The sequence below is a fragment of the Bufo gargarizans genome, chromosome 4, assembly GCF_014858855.1.
Source record: "Bufo gargarizans isolate SCDJY-AF-19 chromosome 4, ASM1485885v1, whole genome shotgun sequence".
In the NCBI taxonomy this organism is placed as follows: domain Eukaryota; kingdom Metazoa; phylum Chordata; class Amphibia; order Anura; family Bufonidae; genus Bufo; species Bufo gargarizans.
Genome location: NC_058083.1, coordinates 378,740,935 through 378,757,422, shown reverse-complemented (window position 1 = coordinate 378,757,422; position 16,488 = coordinate 378,740,935). Strand labels below are relative to the sequence as shown.

Sequence of the window (16,488 nt, the reverse complement as noted above, 5' to 3'; positions counted from 1 at the left end):
TATTCCAAAGTTATTACCACATAAAATTACATGTCAGATTGACAAAATTAGGCTTAAAGGGTTTGTCTCACTTCAGCAAGTGGCATTTATCCTGTAGAGAAAGTTACAACAAGGCACTTACTAATGTTTTGGGATTGCCAATATTGCTTCCTTTGCTAGCTGGATTAATTTTTTCATCGCATTATACACTACTTATTTCTATTGTTACGACCACCCTGCAATCCTTCAGTGGTGGTCGTGGTTGTACACTATATGAAAAAGCACCGGCCTCTCTGGTGGCCGGGAAAGTGGGACCACTTATAGGCTTGTGCTTTTTCCTATAATATGCAAGCACGACCGCCACTAATGGATTGCAGGGTGGTCATAACCATGGAAACAAATCAGTGTATAGAGCAATGGAAAAAGTGAATCCAGCCAGCAAAGGAAGCATATGTGCAATCACAAAACATTAGGAAGTGCCTTTTAACTTTCTCTACAGGATAAATGCCTTTTGCTGAATTGAAAGATGGAGGCTGGCATTAATATAATGAATTTTGCTTTTTTAATCTTATTTATTCAATAAAAATGTATTTATTGTTAACGAGGTGGATTACGTGATTATTTGGGTATTAAGGTATAATTGCATGTAATCAAGAATTATTTAGATCAGACAATATAGGTATTGATCATCTCATAAAATCCTGGACAACCCAGTTAATGATCTGCCACTTTTCTTATTTATATTGATATGCAGTGTATTCTTCACTTTACAAAGTATTATGAAAATTCTGTGACTTATGTTTTTTTTTTTTGTTTTCTTTCCCTATATAGCCAGTTCTCAGTACTGTCTTGCTGGTTATGGCATTGGCTGTGGGTCTCCTGGCTCATTACATAATACCACAGCTACGAAAACATCATCCATGGCTATGGATTGCACAACCACTGCTGCAAAATAAAGAATACAGACAGAGAGAAATCACTGGTTAGTAGATCAAATTCTTAAGTGACACTGTAATGAAATAAAGACAACAAAGCACAACATAGAAAAATTGTAAATCACAATGTTAAATAGTTGGTTACAGAGCACCTTCTGAGAAATGCATCAGTACAGTACAGTGTCAGTCTTGAGATTACCAAAGAAAATGATTCTGAGGGTTCACCCTCTGTGTATATAGGACCTTAAAGGGACACTGTCAGGCCTTCTGAGCATAATTAGATCTTTATATGCCCTCCTAGGTCTTGTAATAAGTTTCCAATTCATATAAGTATTATCCCTGTGTACACTGTAAAACGGGAAAAATTATCTTTATAATCACCTGTCAATCAACTGTCCTTTATGCACAAGGAGCGTTCTTTGCGCCGCATTTGTGCCTAGCCGTGCCCCAACTGCTGGATCCTTAGACACGCCCATCTCATTAGTATTCACTTCGCTGGGCGGTATTCTCCTGTCCCCGACATTCGGAGATCCTGTGCATGCGCCCAGGATCACATCGCGCCTGCGTCCCCTATTGAGGCCGATGACCGTAACTTCGTATTGGGCATGCGCGGGATCTCCGAATGTCGGGGACAGGAAAATACCGCCCAGCGAAGTAAATTCTAATGAGATGTGCGTGTTTAAGGATCCAGCAGTTGGGGCGCAGCTGGGCACAAATGCGGTGCAAAGAACGCCCCTTGGGCATAATGGACAGTTGATTGACAGGTGATTATAAAGATTATTTTTAACGTTTTACAATGCGCACAGGGATAATACTTATTTGAATTGGAAACTTATTACAAGACCTAGGAGGGCATATAAAGATCTAATTATGCTCAGAAGGCCTGATAGTGTCCCTTTAAGGACCCTGTTTCTTAAGGGTCCATTACTGTCAGCGCTTGGATTCACCAGAGAATCCTCTGATACTGTAGTAGGCCAGTCCAATCCTTGATAGGCGACGTGAAAATATAGTGGGGACTGTCTAAAATCCCATAAAGTGGGGACTGTCTAGAAGCACCAACCTTCAAAGTTTTATAAAGGCTTTGCTGCGCACAAAAAGTTGTGCCAGGAGCTGCACATGATGTAAAAAAAACATAAAATTTTTACTTACCTCTTTGATTCTCCACTGATGCTGTTCTGAGAGTGCCTGGGTCCCTGCTGCTCCGGTTTTGACACAGCAGCAGGCTGTGAATGCTGTTTAGCCAGTCACTGGCTGTCATTGATTGGCTGAATGGTATTCACATTGCTGTCAGAACTTCTTCTGTAGAGGATCAGGTGAGTATATGTTTTGTTATGTATATACAACATGTCCAGCCCGCAGATAGCATCTTTGTGCACTGGAATACCATGTCAAGTTGAAACAAAGCGCAAAAAAGCAGATGATTAAAGGAGTAAATTTTACAGATTAGCAAATTAATTCTAAAGTAATTCATTTAGTCACAAATTTCACAAAAATTCTTTCAACAAATGAATCTGAAATGTTGGCAATTAACTTCAGGTGAAGCATGCAAAACGGCACCCTTCACTACCTGGACAGGGCCCTGGCTGGTAGGCTTGCCAGAAGGCTTTGCAGGCACCCTGTCAGCCAATGAGGGGGCAGGATACTGGCTGGTTTATTAGGCTGTGTGCTATGTGTAAAGCACACTCACCATTGTGAGCTCAGCTAGAGATGTGAGAGTGTGTTTTCCATGTGTCTGAAATAAGGATGAGTCAATTGATTCTTAATGAACCAGAATCATAAAAAAAAAAAAAAAAAAAATCACCAAACGAACCTGAAGCTTTTCAGGTTTGCTTCAGATGAATCCTGTAAAATGTCACGCAACTGCACATGTTGGCGGGCAAAACCACGAGGGAGGAAGATGTATGCTCACATGATCCTGAGAGGAAGTTGGGGGTTGCCCTGATTGGCTTATAGGGCTGGAAAACATCTGCATTAGCCAATCGGGGGTGGCACCAGGCAGGGAGATGTTTGTGCAGAATGAGCAGACATTTTGTGCTGAGCTGTTGATGAGTGTGGATAGATCTATGCAGCGTGTGACAGAAATGACTTTTACACAGTATACAGAGGCACAAGCAACAATCTATTCTACTGTAACAGGGACAGTGTAGGGAAAGAATAGAAATAAATAAGCGTGTAGAAAACTAGAGACTTTCATCATGGAAAGCTTTGAGGAAGTCAGGAACTGGGGCACAGTGCTTAATAATACAGCTGCTTTAGAAACTCATTTAGGAAGTTCTGCAGCACAAAACCAGCCACCTGCAAGACTTTATTTCTTTATATTTTTTTTAACAAAGACAGCATTCCCCCCCCCAAGACCAGAAGTTTATACATAGGCTTATTAACATCACAGCACCCAACTAGTTTTCTGCTGCTGAGCAATTGCACATGTTTTCAAACATATTTTTTTAAACGTTTCATTACAGCAATAACACGATTTTTACACCAGAAGGATTAAATACAAATTGCACTGTAGACATAAATATTACTACCTTTCCTGCATAGTTATATTGGTGGTGATGGTGGTGAAATAATCAAAATTATAAGTTTGCAAAGTACGGCTTAGCAGTGAAGAAAAATCTTTTTTTGAACCTATGTTTTTAAACACAAATAACACAATAGACAGACATTTTACAGGCATTTCTGCATCTTTAGATTAGTGGTTGGGGGGAGGGCGGGAGAATAATTATATTACAATGTGCATTTTTGAACCTGCATTTTTAAGCGCAAATAATGCAGTAGACAGGAATCAATTATCAGCTTTTCCTGTAGTGGGGAAATAATTGCATTACAAGTTTACAACATGTTTCTTAAAAATACAGAATGATCTTTTTTAAATCTGCATTTTTAAACGCAAATGACAGCATTATATTGGAGGGAGGAAGGGGAAATAATCGCTTTACAAGTTTGCAACGTGTGTTTTAAGAGTGCAGAAAAGTCTTTTTTTTTACCAGTTTTTTATACGCAAATAGCACAGTAGACTGTCTTTTCCTGCATCGTTTTATTGTTGGTGGGGGGAATAATCACATTGCAAGTTTGCAACGTGGCTTCCTGCAGTAAAGAAAGTTCTTTTTTGAACCTACAATTTAAAAAGCAGAAAATACAGTAGACGGAAGTCAGTTACCAGCTTTTCCTGCATTGTTATGTTGGTGGTATGTATGGGAAGGAATAATCACATTACAAGTTTACAATGTGTGTCTTAATATTAACCCTCAAAATAGCTGAGGTTTTTCATTTTGCGTTTTCATTTTTCTTCCCTATCTTCCTTGAGCCATAACCTTTTTATTTTTCCGTTTACATAGCTGTATAAGGACTTATATTTTGCAGGACAAGATGTACTTTCTAATGCCACCATTTATCGTAGCACACAAATGTAGTGGGAAGTGGGAATTTTTTTTCCAAATGGGTTGCAATTGGAAGAAAAAACAATTCCTCCACCGTTTAACGGGTTTTGTCCCACGGTGTTCCGTTTGCAGATAAACTGACTTATGCCTATAATTCTCTGGGTTAGTACGATTACAACAATACCACATATGTATTGTTTTTTTTATGTCTAAATAGTATAGAAATAAATTTAAACTTTGAAAAAAAAACATTTTTTTACATCACTGTCACGGACGGGGGGTAGGGAAGTGTTCACCCCTGACTGCCACCCAAGCCTCTGCCCCTACTTCTGTATTGGAATGCATTGGCTGTAAGTGTAGTACAGTGTGTATTACACATTTAGCTTCCTGCCGGTGAGATCCAGGAGGCTGGATCTCATAGGCTGTCCCCAGAAGGCAGCCCCAATGTCTAAGGAAGGCATCGGGCTACATCACACGTGCCATGGTCAGCGCTGACTGCGGCACATCAAGGGTTAATGTGATTGCATCGGTAATTTCACCGATGCTGTAACATGCAGCAGAGGTACGGCTATCAGTGACTGCCGGACCCCTGCTGCTGATTGGGCAGGCGCAGCTTCTGCACCCGCCTGATCACCATGAAGTACATCACAGGTCTTTAAGTTCTGGACAGAAATGACGTACATGTACGGCATGGGTCCTTAAGGGATTAATTATACTGAAAGGGGGTGATATACACTTTAATTTTAATTAGAATTTTTAATATATTTTTTTCATTTTTTTAAACTTTTTTTATATGATTTTGAAGCTCATATTTGAGCCTACAATATCCAATTTTTTGTTCTTAGTTTTGAACATTCATGGATTTTTTACGTCCATTTAAATGCATCCTTATTGACCGCATACCGGCATCCTCATTGGCCACAGAGGATGCTGGTAAGAAGCCTGAAAGCTTGAGTTCCAGGTTCTTCACCCTTTAGATGCTGTGATCTCACTTGATCACGGCATCTAAAGGCTTTAATGACCGCGATCAGCATTATTGCTAGTTGTGGTAACTAGCTGCTGGTCTCTGCTGTTTGAAACAGCGGAGACCCACCGGCCATGTCTGCCTATCACTCCAGGAGTTAAAGATTTTTTTTTTTTTTAATCTGCTTTTTTAAATGCACATAACACAGTAGACAGAAACCTTATTGCACTTTTCTGCATTGTTACAGTATATTGTTTGTACCTGCATTCCCTGGATATAATGTTGGCCATTTTGGCACCAAAGATGATAAAAATTAAAGTAGGCCGAGCATGCATGTGGAACCTACACTCACTGAATTGTATGGTAGCCATCATGGCACATAACAGGTAGAATTTAGTGTTAGGTTCCCCTCTTACAGAGATCACCTTGACATGTGGCAGACGGGCTCAAAAATGTTGAAGAAAATGATTTGCCAAGCATCTCTAATTTACAAGCATAGTATAAGCAATATAATTCATTTTTGTACTTTATTTGGTTTGCAGAGAGCTGTTGCATTGTATGTTTTGTTCTATATAATATATTGGTGGTATACGGTGGAATAATCGCATTAGAACTTTGCAATGTGTGTCATAACAGTGAAAAAAAGTTTTTTGAACCTGCGTTTTTAAATGTAAATGACTTAAAGACAGAAATTTTACTGCCTTTCCCACATATTTATATTGGTGTGTGTGGGGGGAATAATCACATTATAAGTTTGCAATGTGTGTTTTAATAAGGGATTTTGTGGAATCTGCATTTTTAAACATACATGACACAGTAAACAGAAATATTACTAGCATCAATACTGCAATATTTCCAACATAAATTGTTAATAGTAGTGTTTAGTGTGTTTGTAGAAAAAAGGACATTTAATTGTGCCTCGGTCTTTAAATACAGAAAACACACTTGCAATTTTGCTATAACCATTTTATAAGTCGTGTGACTGTGTACAAAACCGATGACTTTTCATTTATGAAACTTGTGAGTTTTCATTAGGCCACGTCATAAAATGTCTGGAATACGGAAGAGTTAAAAAAAAAAGGCCCAGGTCTTGTCCTCCCAGAGCCAGTATATGGACACTAGCAGCCATCCAGGGAGTAGTAGTAGTAGGCCACAATTCTCCCTGGCTTCCAAAAGCCACAACATTATTATTCAGGAAAAAGAGGAGGAAATTGTCGACTTGACCTCCTTTCAGTCACAGCAGGATGCCGTAGAGGTCATGTTTGAGTCTGATACCATGCCTTGGTCCCAGGGGTCACAGCATTACTCCTGCTTCTCCTTACATTCCCAGAGAAGCCTTTCAGTTGCATCCTCTCTGTTTCACTGTCCCTCCTAGTGGGATGCTTTTTTTTTTCCAAAGAAGAGGCATCAAAAACCCATCATGCACTAAAACATTTAGTCAAGAGCGTTTCCCTGTTGATGAGTTGTGTGAGAGCAGTCAGCGTTTGGATAACCATGAGAAGGAGATTCAAAACCCCACCACATACTACAGCAAATAGTCAAAAGTGTCTCACTGTTGATGACTTGTGTGCGAACAGTCAGCGTTTGGACTGCCATAGGATAGGGATGATGGCACTTATAGCCAGGGTGGGGTTACAATGGCAATCTGGGTAAATGCAGCACAAGAAATCAGGATGGAGGCCAAGGATCTCACAATGGCATACTACAGACTAAGAAAAGTGGTGGGTATGGTAAGGACTCTGATGATGAATGTGATCTGGGTGCTGAGGGGGAGGCTACATCTGAGGAAGAGGGTGGTGGCAGCAGCAGCAATAAAAAGCAAAGGCAACATATGGCTAGAACCTCCCAAAAAAATGCCATGGCCAAATCGACTGCCACTAGCTCTATGTGAGTATCTCCCATCTGGAAGTTTTTCTCCATGCTGCCTGAAGACAACAGCATTGCCCTGTGCAAAATTTTCAAGAGTAAAATAAGCCGTGCACAGTCAAACACAAACATAGGTACCACAGCTCTATTGAACCACATGAAGCAGCATCACCCAAATGTCCAAAATGTCCACCAGCTTATGCAACAAGAGGTTCCTTCTCCTGGTCTCTTTTGCAGCAGCCAGGCTGCATCCACAGGCAGTAGTGATGGACGAACATCTGCCGGGACGGTTCGCAAACGCTATCAAATGTTTGCGAACCGCAAGTTCGCCGCGGGTCCCATTCATTTTAATGGCAGGCAAACCTGAAAAACCTTCAGCTCATATTTGCAACCAAGAAATAATTACTAGAAGTGCACAACTAGTCCCACAACATGAACAGTGACATACAAGATGTATTATTCGAATTTGCGATCGCCATTCATTATTTTTTTCAATGCGAAATATCGGCAATATAATTTTCACGTACGCGCATGTGCAAATGCACTATACAGTACCCAAATGCACTATAAAGAACGTATATTGGTATCTAACACTTCAATCAGTTTTTTGGGGGCAACAACAGTATATATCACACCAGTAGAAATGATTTGTTCCAATAACGCTTGTCCCTCTATATACCTGCAGTTTTGCAGCAGAAACGCACACAACCGCCCATTTTGAGGACATGTGAATGGAAAAGATATCCCTCAAAATTAAAATAAATTTAATTATTAAAGTTAAGCAAAAAGTATAGATGTCGCAGGCAATAACAAGTGCTCGGCGGCAGTAAATCAGGTGCTCAGCGGCACCAAATCAGAAACCATATGTCCTACCACAATCCAGGGGGTTCCAGTGCACATCCATGAATCCCGGAGGGAAAGCAAAAATCATCTATCCCTGGGCTAGATGATTATGTGGTATTGAAGGACAGGGTGGGCAAAGAACTGTCCCTGATATTGCCCTACAGGGGGGTGCTATTCCGGCCCTGATAGCCTAACTACAGACCACCCGTCCTGATTAGAGCGACCCTGTCCGGAACCTTACCCTATAAAAAAAATGGCTCTAGTAAGCCCCTAGCCCCTAGGCCCCTGACTTCCAGGTGATCACTATATAGATGTATGTGTTTTTGACTCATTATATAAGTATATTATAAGTATATCGCACCCCTCTGTGTATTACACATATTGATAGCACACCTATACTAGTCCTTAAAATTACTTTTGTGGCCCTATTAGCTAGTGTTTGGTGTCCCTAACAGTCTGTCCCTGTTCCACACAGCAACCTCTCCCTACACTAGCAAAACATTGAATGTAAAATGGCGGCCAGATCAGGTTTATTTATAATGTAGGGGGTATGTCCATGTGCTGAAATGTCTCAATTGGTTGTCCTGTACCACCTGATGGATGTGTCATGGGTCAAAGTTCTTCATAATGTAAAAGAATATGGCGGGTGCAAATTTCTCCATATGTTCGCATGTTCGGCAAATCAAGAACACGCAAAGTTCACCGCAAAATGACCGCCGAGCGAACCACAAGGCCATCTCTAACAGGCAGTATGGTGTATTTGTTATTGCCATAATCATTTACTGCTTCTCCCACTCATACTCCTCCTCCTCTGCGCCATCAATGACAGAATGTGCAATTCGCAAGTATGCAAGCTTAATTCCCACCTGGCCAAGTTTTTGGTGGTGCAGCCAGTGCTGTATGATTTAGTCTGCTGCCTTTAGTGAGCTGATGGTGTGCGCTCATCCTCACTGGAAGATACCTAGCTGACACTATTTCTCCTAAAAACCCATCCTTACTTTGTACTCTCACATGGCAGAGAACGTGGGTAGTTTTATTGCAATTGTTGCTGTGTGGCAAGGTACATGCCACGGTGGACACCCGGAGCAACTGTTATGGGCAGAGACAGTACTTGTCTTCCATGGCGCACTGGGTCACTGTTTTTCGTGGTAGTGGCAAGTCAGCCCCCCAACAAGAAGGCCAGGTCTTTTTGGCACCTCGTCGATTGTGTCAGCCTGGCTCCCACACCAAGCACTTATCCACCTCCTCCTACATGGACATTGGGAGAATAGCCACACAGCTGATCACTTGCTAAAGTGCATCAAGCAGCAGACATTTAGCTGGCTGTCTCCCACTCAATTTTCTCAGTGGTGGGCAGAGCCAGAAAGAACTGGGCGCTCAGGCACGCTGTCCAGAATGGTAAGATGTATGCTTGTTTGCTTACGCACTGACAGGTGTATCCTTCACTTAAAGCACCTGGGTAGCTATGCTTTTAGAATCTCACTGTCAAAGCAAAATGGGAGAATGTTTTTCTCCTGCCAAAAGGGAGACCAAATAATGTTATTATAAGTAAACACTGTGTACGCAACTTGCCACAGCTTTCGGTGAACAGACTCCTGCCGCCAGTGTGCCTTAAAGGCAGGCCTCTATCTACCCCCTGCATAGCTGTTTTCGCTGCCAGAAGCCAAAAGCAGAAGCAGCACTCAATTCAGTCTCCTCAACATGATGGAACAGTTTTTTTGCATGCTTCACCAGGCTGAGGTGAATCATCAAAGGGAGACCTTCCACCTCAAATCCCAATGCTACTTGGCATTTCTCTCATGCATACCATATTCACTGACCACATGGACTTCTGGGCGGGCAGACAGACTAGAACAGTGACCTGAACTGGCCCAGTATACTCTCTCTGTTTCTTATTTCCCAGCCTCTAGTGTCATCTTGCACAGGATTTTCAGCATGGTAGAGGGAGTAGCGAAACCCAAACAGATGCTCCCAAAATTGTTCTCTGTCAGTATCCAAAACATCACTTTTGTCAAAATAAATTAGGCATGTGTATGGCAGAATTGTCACACTCCTCCACCTGAGGCCAATAAAAGGATCTGGCCTCACTGATATTGCCCCATCTTGTCACTGTTGTCTGCCTCCCTACCATCATATTGCATGCCTACCATCATGCTCCATACCAAATAAAAACCAAACTGCAATGGAACACCTGTTAACCGCAATATTTCTAAAAATCACTCATTACATAGCACCATAGTAAACCATATCATAACCAGTAAGAGTTCAAAATTAGAAAAACCTACAAAAAACAAGAACCACAATACCAAAGTATAAAAGGATCTTTATTAACACAAATAATTAGTAAAAAAATATAATTCATAAAATAAAGATGAGAGGCAGGACAAAAAGCAAGATCACTGGTGACACACACCTTATGAAATAAATGTAACTAGTGTACTATTATTAAATAAGTAAATAAATGATAGACCGCAGGGCAACCATCTGTCCTGGATTAGGGACAATTTTTGGAAGCTTCTTTATATCTAAAAAGCATAACGCATGAGACGATGCAGTGTGTTTATTTACTATTGCTGTCAGAGTTTGGGTGGTGGGAAGGAATATAAAAAAAATTATAGAAAATTAACAAAATTAAATAACATCTTTTCCCCAAAAAATATTAGGCAACCTGAATGGGTTCGCTAATTTCTAGTCTAGCAGATACCATTTAAAGACACAAGCCAGCTATCATAGATTGTTGCAGGGTCAGTTTAGGGATAAACGTAGATTATGGTAGATTGAATTAATAGGTAGAAAAGTCTGGTTTTATCCGCAGAGAGAAACTGCTAGGAGAGGGGCACTGTGTGTGTGTTGTATAGGGAGGGCAGTTTAGGAAAGGTCAAGGCTGTGTTCATGTAAAAAAAACTGCAGGCACAAAAATCTTGTACACATTTTTTCAGCATATTGCAGATTTTTTTCTGTGCAAGACCAGCCAGCTGGGGGACCTCCACTTTGAGTCAGTATTGATATACCTGGACAACATAGTAGTGCTTGGGGATCACCTCCAGAAGCTGCAACAGGTCTTACGACGGTTGCGAGACCATGGGCTCAAGATCAAGCCCAAGAAGTGCAAACTGTTTCGACAGCATTTGGGGAGTATTTGGGAGATTTGGTCATCCAGGAGGGGTAAATCCAGGCCCCCAGCAAGGTTAAGGCCGATCAGAAGTGGTCCCAGCCGCATGCACTACAAGAGGTGTGGGCATTCATGGGACTGGCTGGTTACTACAGAAGGTTTATACTAAAATTTGCTCATTTGGCAGGCCCGTTAAACGAGTCATCAATGGGCACTGTGAGGGGCCTGAAGAATTATCCCATTGAGTGGGGACCCTGGCAACAAAAGGCCTTGAAAGCAAGGAGGCGCTGACCAGTGCCCCGATTCTGGCTTATGCGCGGTTCGACACCCCATTCCTGCTGTACGCTAAAGAGAAGTCAACATGGTCTTATCCCAAGTCCGGCACGGATGTGAGAGAGTCATTGCCTATGGCAGCCGGTCTCTGAGGAAGTCAAAGTGCAATCCTGACAACTATAGCTCTTTTAAATTGGAACTACTTGCACTGGTGTGAGCCATGACCAAAAGGTTTGTGGAGTAAATGACAAGTGAAGAGGTGACTGTGATGATGGACAACAACCCATTAGAACATCTGGAGAATGCAAGCTCAGTGCGCTTGAACAGAGGTGAATGGCTTGCCTTTAAAAGTACCAATACTGCATAAAGTTCCAGTCATGGATGGAGAAAGGCAATGCTTATGCACTCTCCCAAGTCCCTGTAGAGTTGTCGACTCAGAGTGCCAATGAGGAGCTAGAGCACACTGAAACCCCTGACCTTGGTCGATTACCCATGTTTCAGGATATGGCACATTCAAGTGAGGTGGCATCCGGGATGCCAGTGGTGCTGTGAAAGATGTTGGCTAATTTGGAGAGGGTCTAGAATGGCTGCCTAGACTTGTGAAAAGTGAAAGAATGGGTCCGGACCAAGATCTGGCCCCGGCCAGAAGAGCAGGTCCGTCTGACTCTAGAGGACCAGAAGTAGTTGAGGCAGTGGGATAAGCTGACTGTTACCCAGGGCCTCCTGTGTCGGACCCAATACTTACAATCAGAGCTGCAGTACTGGCAACAGATTGTCATCCCCGTGTCATTGGGACTGCAGGCCGCCTGGGAATCCCATGAGAGGGTTGCCCATTTTGGGATCAGCAAAACGTTCAAGTGGCTCCAACGGCTGGTATACTGTCCAGATTTGGCAGACATGGTGGCTGAGGCATGTCTTAAGTGTCAGCCCTGCGGGCTGAAAAGGAGTACTGAACAGTGAGCTCCTGTTCAGGCCATCCGGACACTCTGTACCCCTATAGCTCCTTATGATCGATTATGTACAAATCGTTTTTTTTTACACAATAAAAGCACACAGAGCTATGGGGACTGGGTATTGCAGATGTGCTAGCGGCCATCTAGCAGCCCATGTCCTCAGCTCTATACCCAAAATCCAGGTGACAGGTTCCCTTTAAACTGATGTGGGCCTATAACAACACGGTACACAATACCATCGGATACTCCCCACATATTCTCATGTTTGGGAGAACCCAACGGGAGATTAAAGATCTCCCTATGCCTGATCCGATGGAGCCACCACCGATAAATACCACCACATGGGTGCAAAAGCACCGCCGCCAGCTAAGAGCGATCCACAAGGTTGTGGGGGAGTGCCTGAGAGCGGTACACCCTAACCCAAGAACAGTGCAGAGGGATGGGTATGCCCCCGGTGATTGAGTGATGGTCAGAGCCAAGCGGCTGTCTGGAAAGTTGGATGGGCGGTGGGAGGTGGTCCCATACACAGTGAAGAGGAGGGTAGACCCTGCCATCCCTGTTTATGAGGTAGATCCAATAGGGGCTGGGGGGCTCTCACAAAACTTGCAAAGTACCATGCTGAGGTGTTGTAATTTTGATGAGCCCGTGTGCATGGGGGAGATGCCTCCTCCTGCTCAGAGTACAGAGGAAATCCCCTTAGAGGAGAAGGAATGGTGGGTTGTCCCTGCCCCGGTACCTCAGAAGCTACAGCTGTGGCAAGCTTGCCACTCAGGGAAAGTATTGAGCAGCTGGCAGCTCCTACCCCATTAGATGTGCCTGACGTCCCCAGTGCTTCTGAGCCTATCACTCTGCAAAGGTCATCCAGGCCCAATGATGATGTGCCCCCACAGTGCCATGCCCAGGATGAGTTTATATGGGGAGGGGTGCCGAGGATGACAGCCTCTAGTGGGGTGACATGTGAGATGGGGAAATGGCTCTCATGAACACTGTGTAAATTAAGTTAAATGATCTGGACTGACATTCTGCTGTTTGGCAACAAGATGCCGCTGTTTCCAAAACACAGCTAATAGACTGCATAATTTACATATTCATGAGAGGTGGAGTTACAAAAGCCTGGGAGAAAGAGATAGAGCAACCATCTTGGGGATAGCTTGGAAGAGGTTCCAGGGACTGTGTGTGAGGAGAATCTGTCGCCATCCAGGTGTGGGAGCACCCTTCAGTGACCAGAACAGCAGCCCAGTAAAGCTGATTGTGTCCAAGGCCTGATCCCATTCCAAGAATGCTGATGAGAGCTGAGGAGCAAAGCAAGATACACTGTGGTACTGCAGCCACCAGCAGACGCAGAGCAGACCCGGGTCGGTAAAATAGATCGTGGATGTTCCTCACCACAGTGTTGGCGCCTAGAATCCTAGAGATTGAGACCAGGCCTGTAGTTAGTTAGATAGGATTTCTGTTTGTGTCAGGCCACAAATGTTGCTGGCTGTTCATTGGAAGGACTTCACAATCTAAAGTGACATTTCACACTGGAGAGCTGATAAACTTCCTCACAAACTTAAGCCAGGCTGGCGTTTTGCTCAGAAGGAATACTCTGGCATGTGCTACAAGACTAGTTATTGGAGGGAGAATACTGTAGATAGTGATGAGCCGCAGGGGTCATATTCGAATTCGCGACATTTCGCAAATATCTTGTAGAATATTCATCGAATATTCGTTATATTCTACAATTTTTTAACTCGAAAAATTGGCAAGTTAGTAATTGCGTAATATGTGAATATTACACGATCAATACAGGTGTGGGTCAAAAACGAATATATAGCAGTATAGAATTTAGTGCTATGTATTCGTTTTTTAGAATATGCTTCTTTTCTTTCCATCTGAAGTCATGATTCCTCCCTGCTTAAGTAACTTAAGCAGGGAGGAATCATGACTTCAGATGGAAAACATTATTTTTTTTCTTATTTTCCTCCTCAAAAACCCAGGTCCGTCTTATTCGCAGGTGTGTCTTATAGGGCAAAAAATATGGTAGCTAATATAGTGCTATAATCTTTTTTAATAATAGTGAACTGAATTTCAGATGAGAAAAAAATTACTATTATAATTAATATCTACTAATATAACTATTAGACAAAGAAGATATAGCACTATATTAGCTAAATTGCTCAATATTCAGTTTTTTCTTTCCTGAATATTCACTATATTGCTGTATATTCTTGTTTTAGAATATTACGAATATTCGAAAAAAAATATATATATTAGATATAGTGCTATATATATATATATAGTTTTTGGGAATATTCGTAATTTTTCCCATCTAAAGTCATGATTCCTCCCTGCTTAAGTTGCTTGTGGGCTAATGACTCATTGGCCCACAAGCAAGAAGCAGGGAGGAATCATGTTTTTAGTAGTGATGAGCGGCAGTGGCAATATTCGAATTTGTGATATTTTTCCGAATATGCAAAAAATACGGATGACGTCCATTCCGTATTTTGCGGAACGGAGCGACTGGCCCCTAATAGAACAGTACTATCCTTGTCCGTAATGCTGACAATAATAGGACATGTCCTATTTTTTTGCAGAACGGAATTACGGACATACGGAAACAGAATGCACACGAAGTACCTTCAGTTTTTTTTGGGCAAAAAAATAATAATGGAAAAGACACGGAAAGAAAATATGTTGGTGTGCATGAGCCCTTAAGCTATGAGGCTTGTGCCTGGATGAAGGTTTGTGACCTGTTTAGAAAAGAAGACAGGACAACTAAATCCTGGACTTAAACTTTGGTGTGGACCTGTTTGCAAAGTGTGAACACACTCTGTTCTGCATCCGCTCACCCTGCCTACCAGAGCGAATCACCACAGCAGTTTAACAAATTTTAGTACATGAATACATTAATTTAATTCAGCACATTTTATGGAATCACTGTATCAATTTAATTCAGTGCATTTAACTCTGTCAATATACCAGTTTATTTGAAGGCTTTTTAATGTCTCACTATAACAGTTTAACTTAACGCATTTTCCTAAATCAATATACAAGTTTAATTCAGCACTTTTCAGATTGTCCATATATCAGTTTACCTCAGCACATTTTACTTAATCAATATACCAGTTTCATTCAGCACATTTTAATATGTAAATATACCAGTTTAATTCATGTCAATATACTAGTTTAACCACTTCACATCCGCCCATAGGATATAAATGTCCTATGGGTGGATGTTTATCTCTGAATGGACATTCTGGAACGTCTATTCAGAGATGACAGCTGCACTCTAACCGGCAGCTGCCGAGCGGGGGAGGGGGGGGGGGACAGGTGTCCCTGCCTTCTAGATTGCTAAACGAGCGCTGTGTATACAGAGCAGGAAGCGGTGGTCATGCGACCGCCGGGGCCAGGATAGTGCAGGAGCTGTCAGGTCTTCCACAGACCTCGATCAGCTCTGCACTGAGGCTGTACAGCGCAGTATTCTGCTGTACAGCCTCTCTGGGTGGTGTATTTCCCCTGTAACTGGGGCTACTATGTCAGCCCCAGTTACAGAAGAAATCAATGGTGGAAGAAAAAGTGGTGAAGTCCCCCAGAGGTCTTGTATGACCTTATGGGGGACGCAAAGTGAAAAATAAAAGTTTAAAATAAAAAAGGTTTCACATGTAAAAAAAAAAAAAATTATAATAAAATAGACATATTTGGTATTGCCGCGTCCATAACGAGCAGCTTTATAAATATATCACATAATCCACCCCATCCGATAAACACCATAAAAAATAAAAACTGTGTAAAAAAAAAGCTATTTTTGTCACCTTACATCACAAAAAGTGCAAATCCAAGTGATCAAAAGGTGTATGTCCCAAAAAATGGTACCAATAAAACTGTCACCTTATCCCGCATAAAATGAGCTATGCTATTATTGTGTAAAACGTAAATAAATAAGAAAAAGTAGACATATTAGGTACTGCCACGTCCGTAGTGATCTAACCCCTCAGATGAACGCCGTAAAAATAAATAAATAAAAACTGTGCTAAAACAACAAATTTTTGGGTCACCTTGCCCTATAAAGTTTAATAATGAATGATCAAAAAATTGAGATAAAAAATGCTACCAATAAAAGCGTCAACTCTTCCTGCAAAAAAAGAGCCCCTGCACAAGACGATCGGCAGAAAAAAATAATAATATGGGGTTCAGAAAATGG

General features: G+C 42.0%; 1 protein-coding gene across 1 annotated transcript in view; it reads left to right on the top strand.

Annotated features, from left to right (window-relative positions):
* Positions 1-395: 395 nt before the first annotated feature.
* Positions 396-16,488, top strand: part of LOC122935448 (pecanex-like protein 2) — a 644,117-nt gene continuing 628,024 nt past the window's right edge. Inside the window, exons 1-2 of the mRNA XM_044291215.1 lie at positions 396-404; positions 811-961. Of these exons, the coding sequence (XP_044147150.1) occupies positions 396-404; positions 811-961 (160 nt within the window). The remainder of the gene's footprint in view (positions 405-810; positions 962-16,488) is intronic.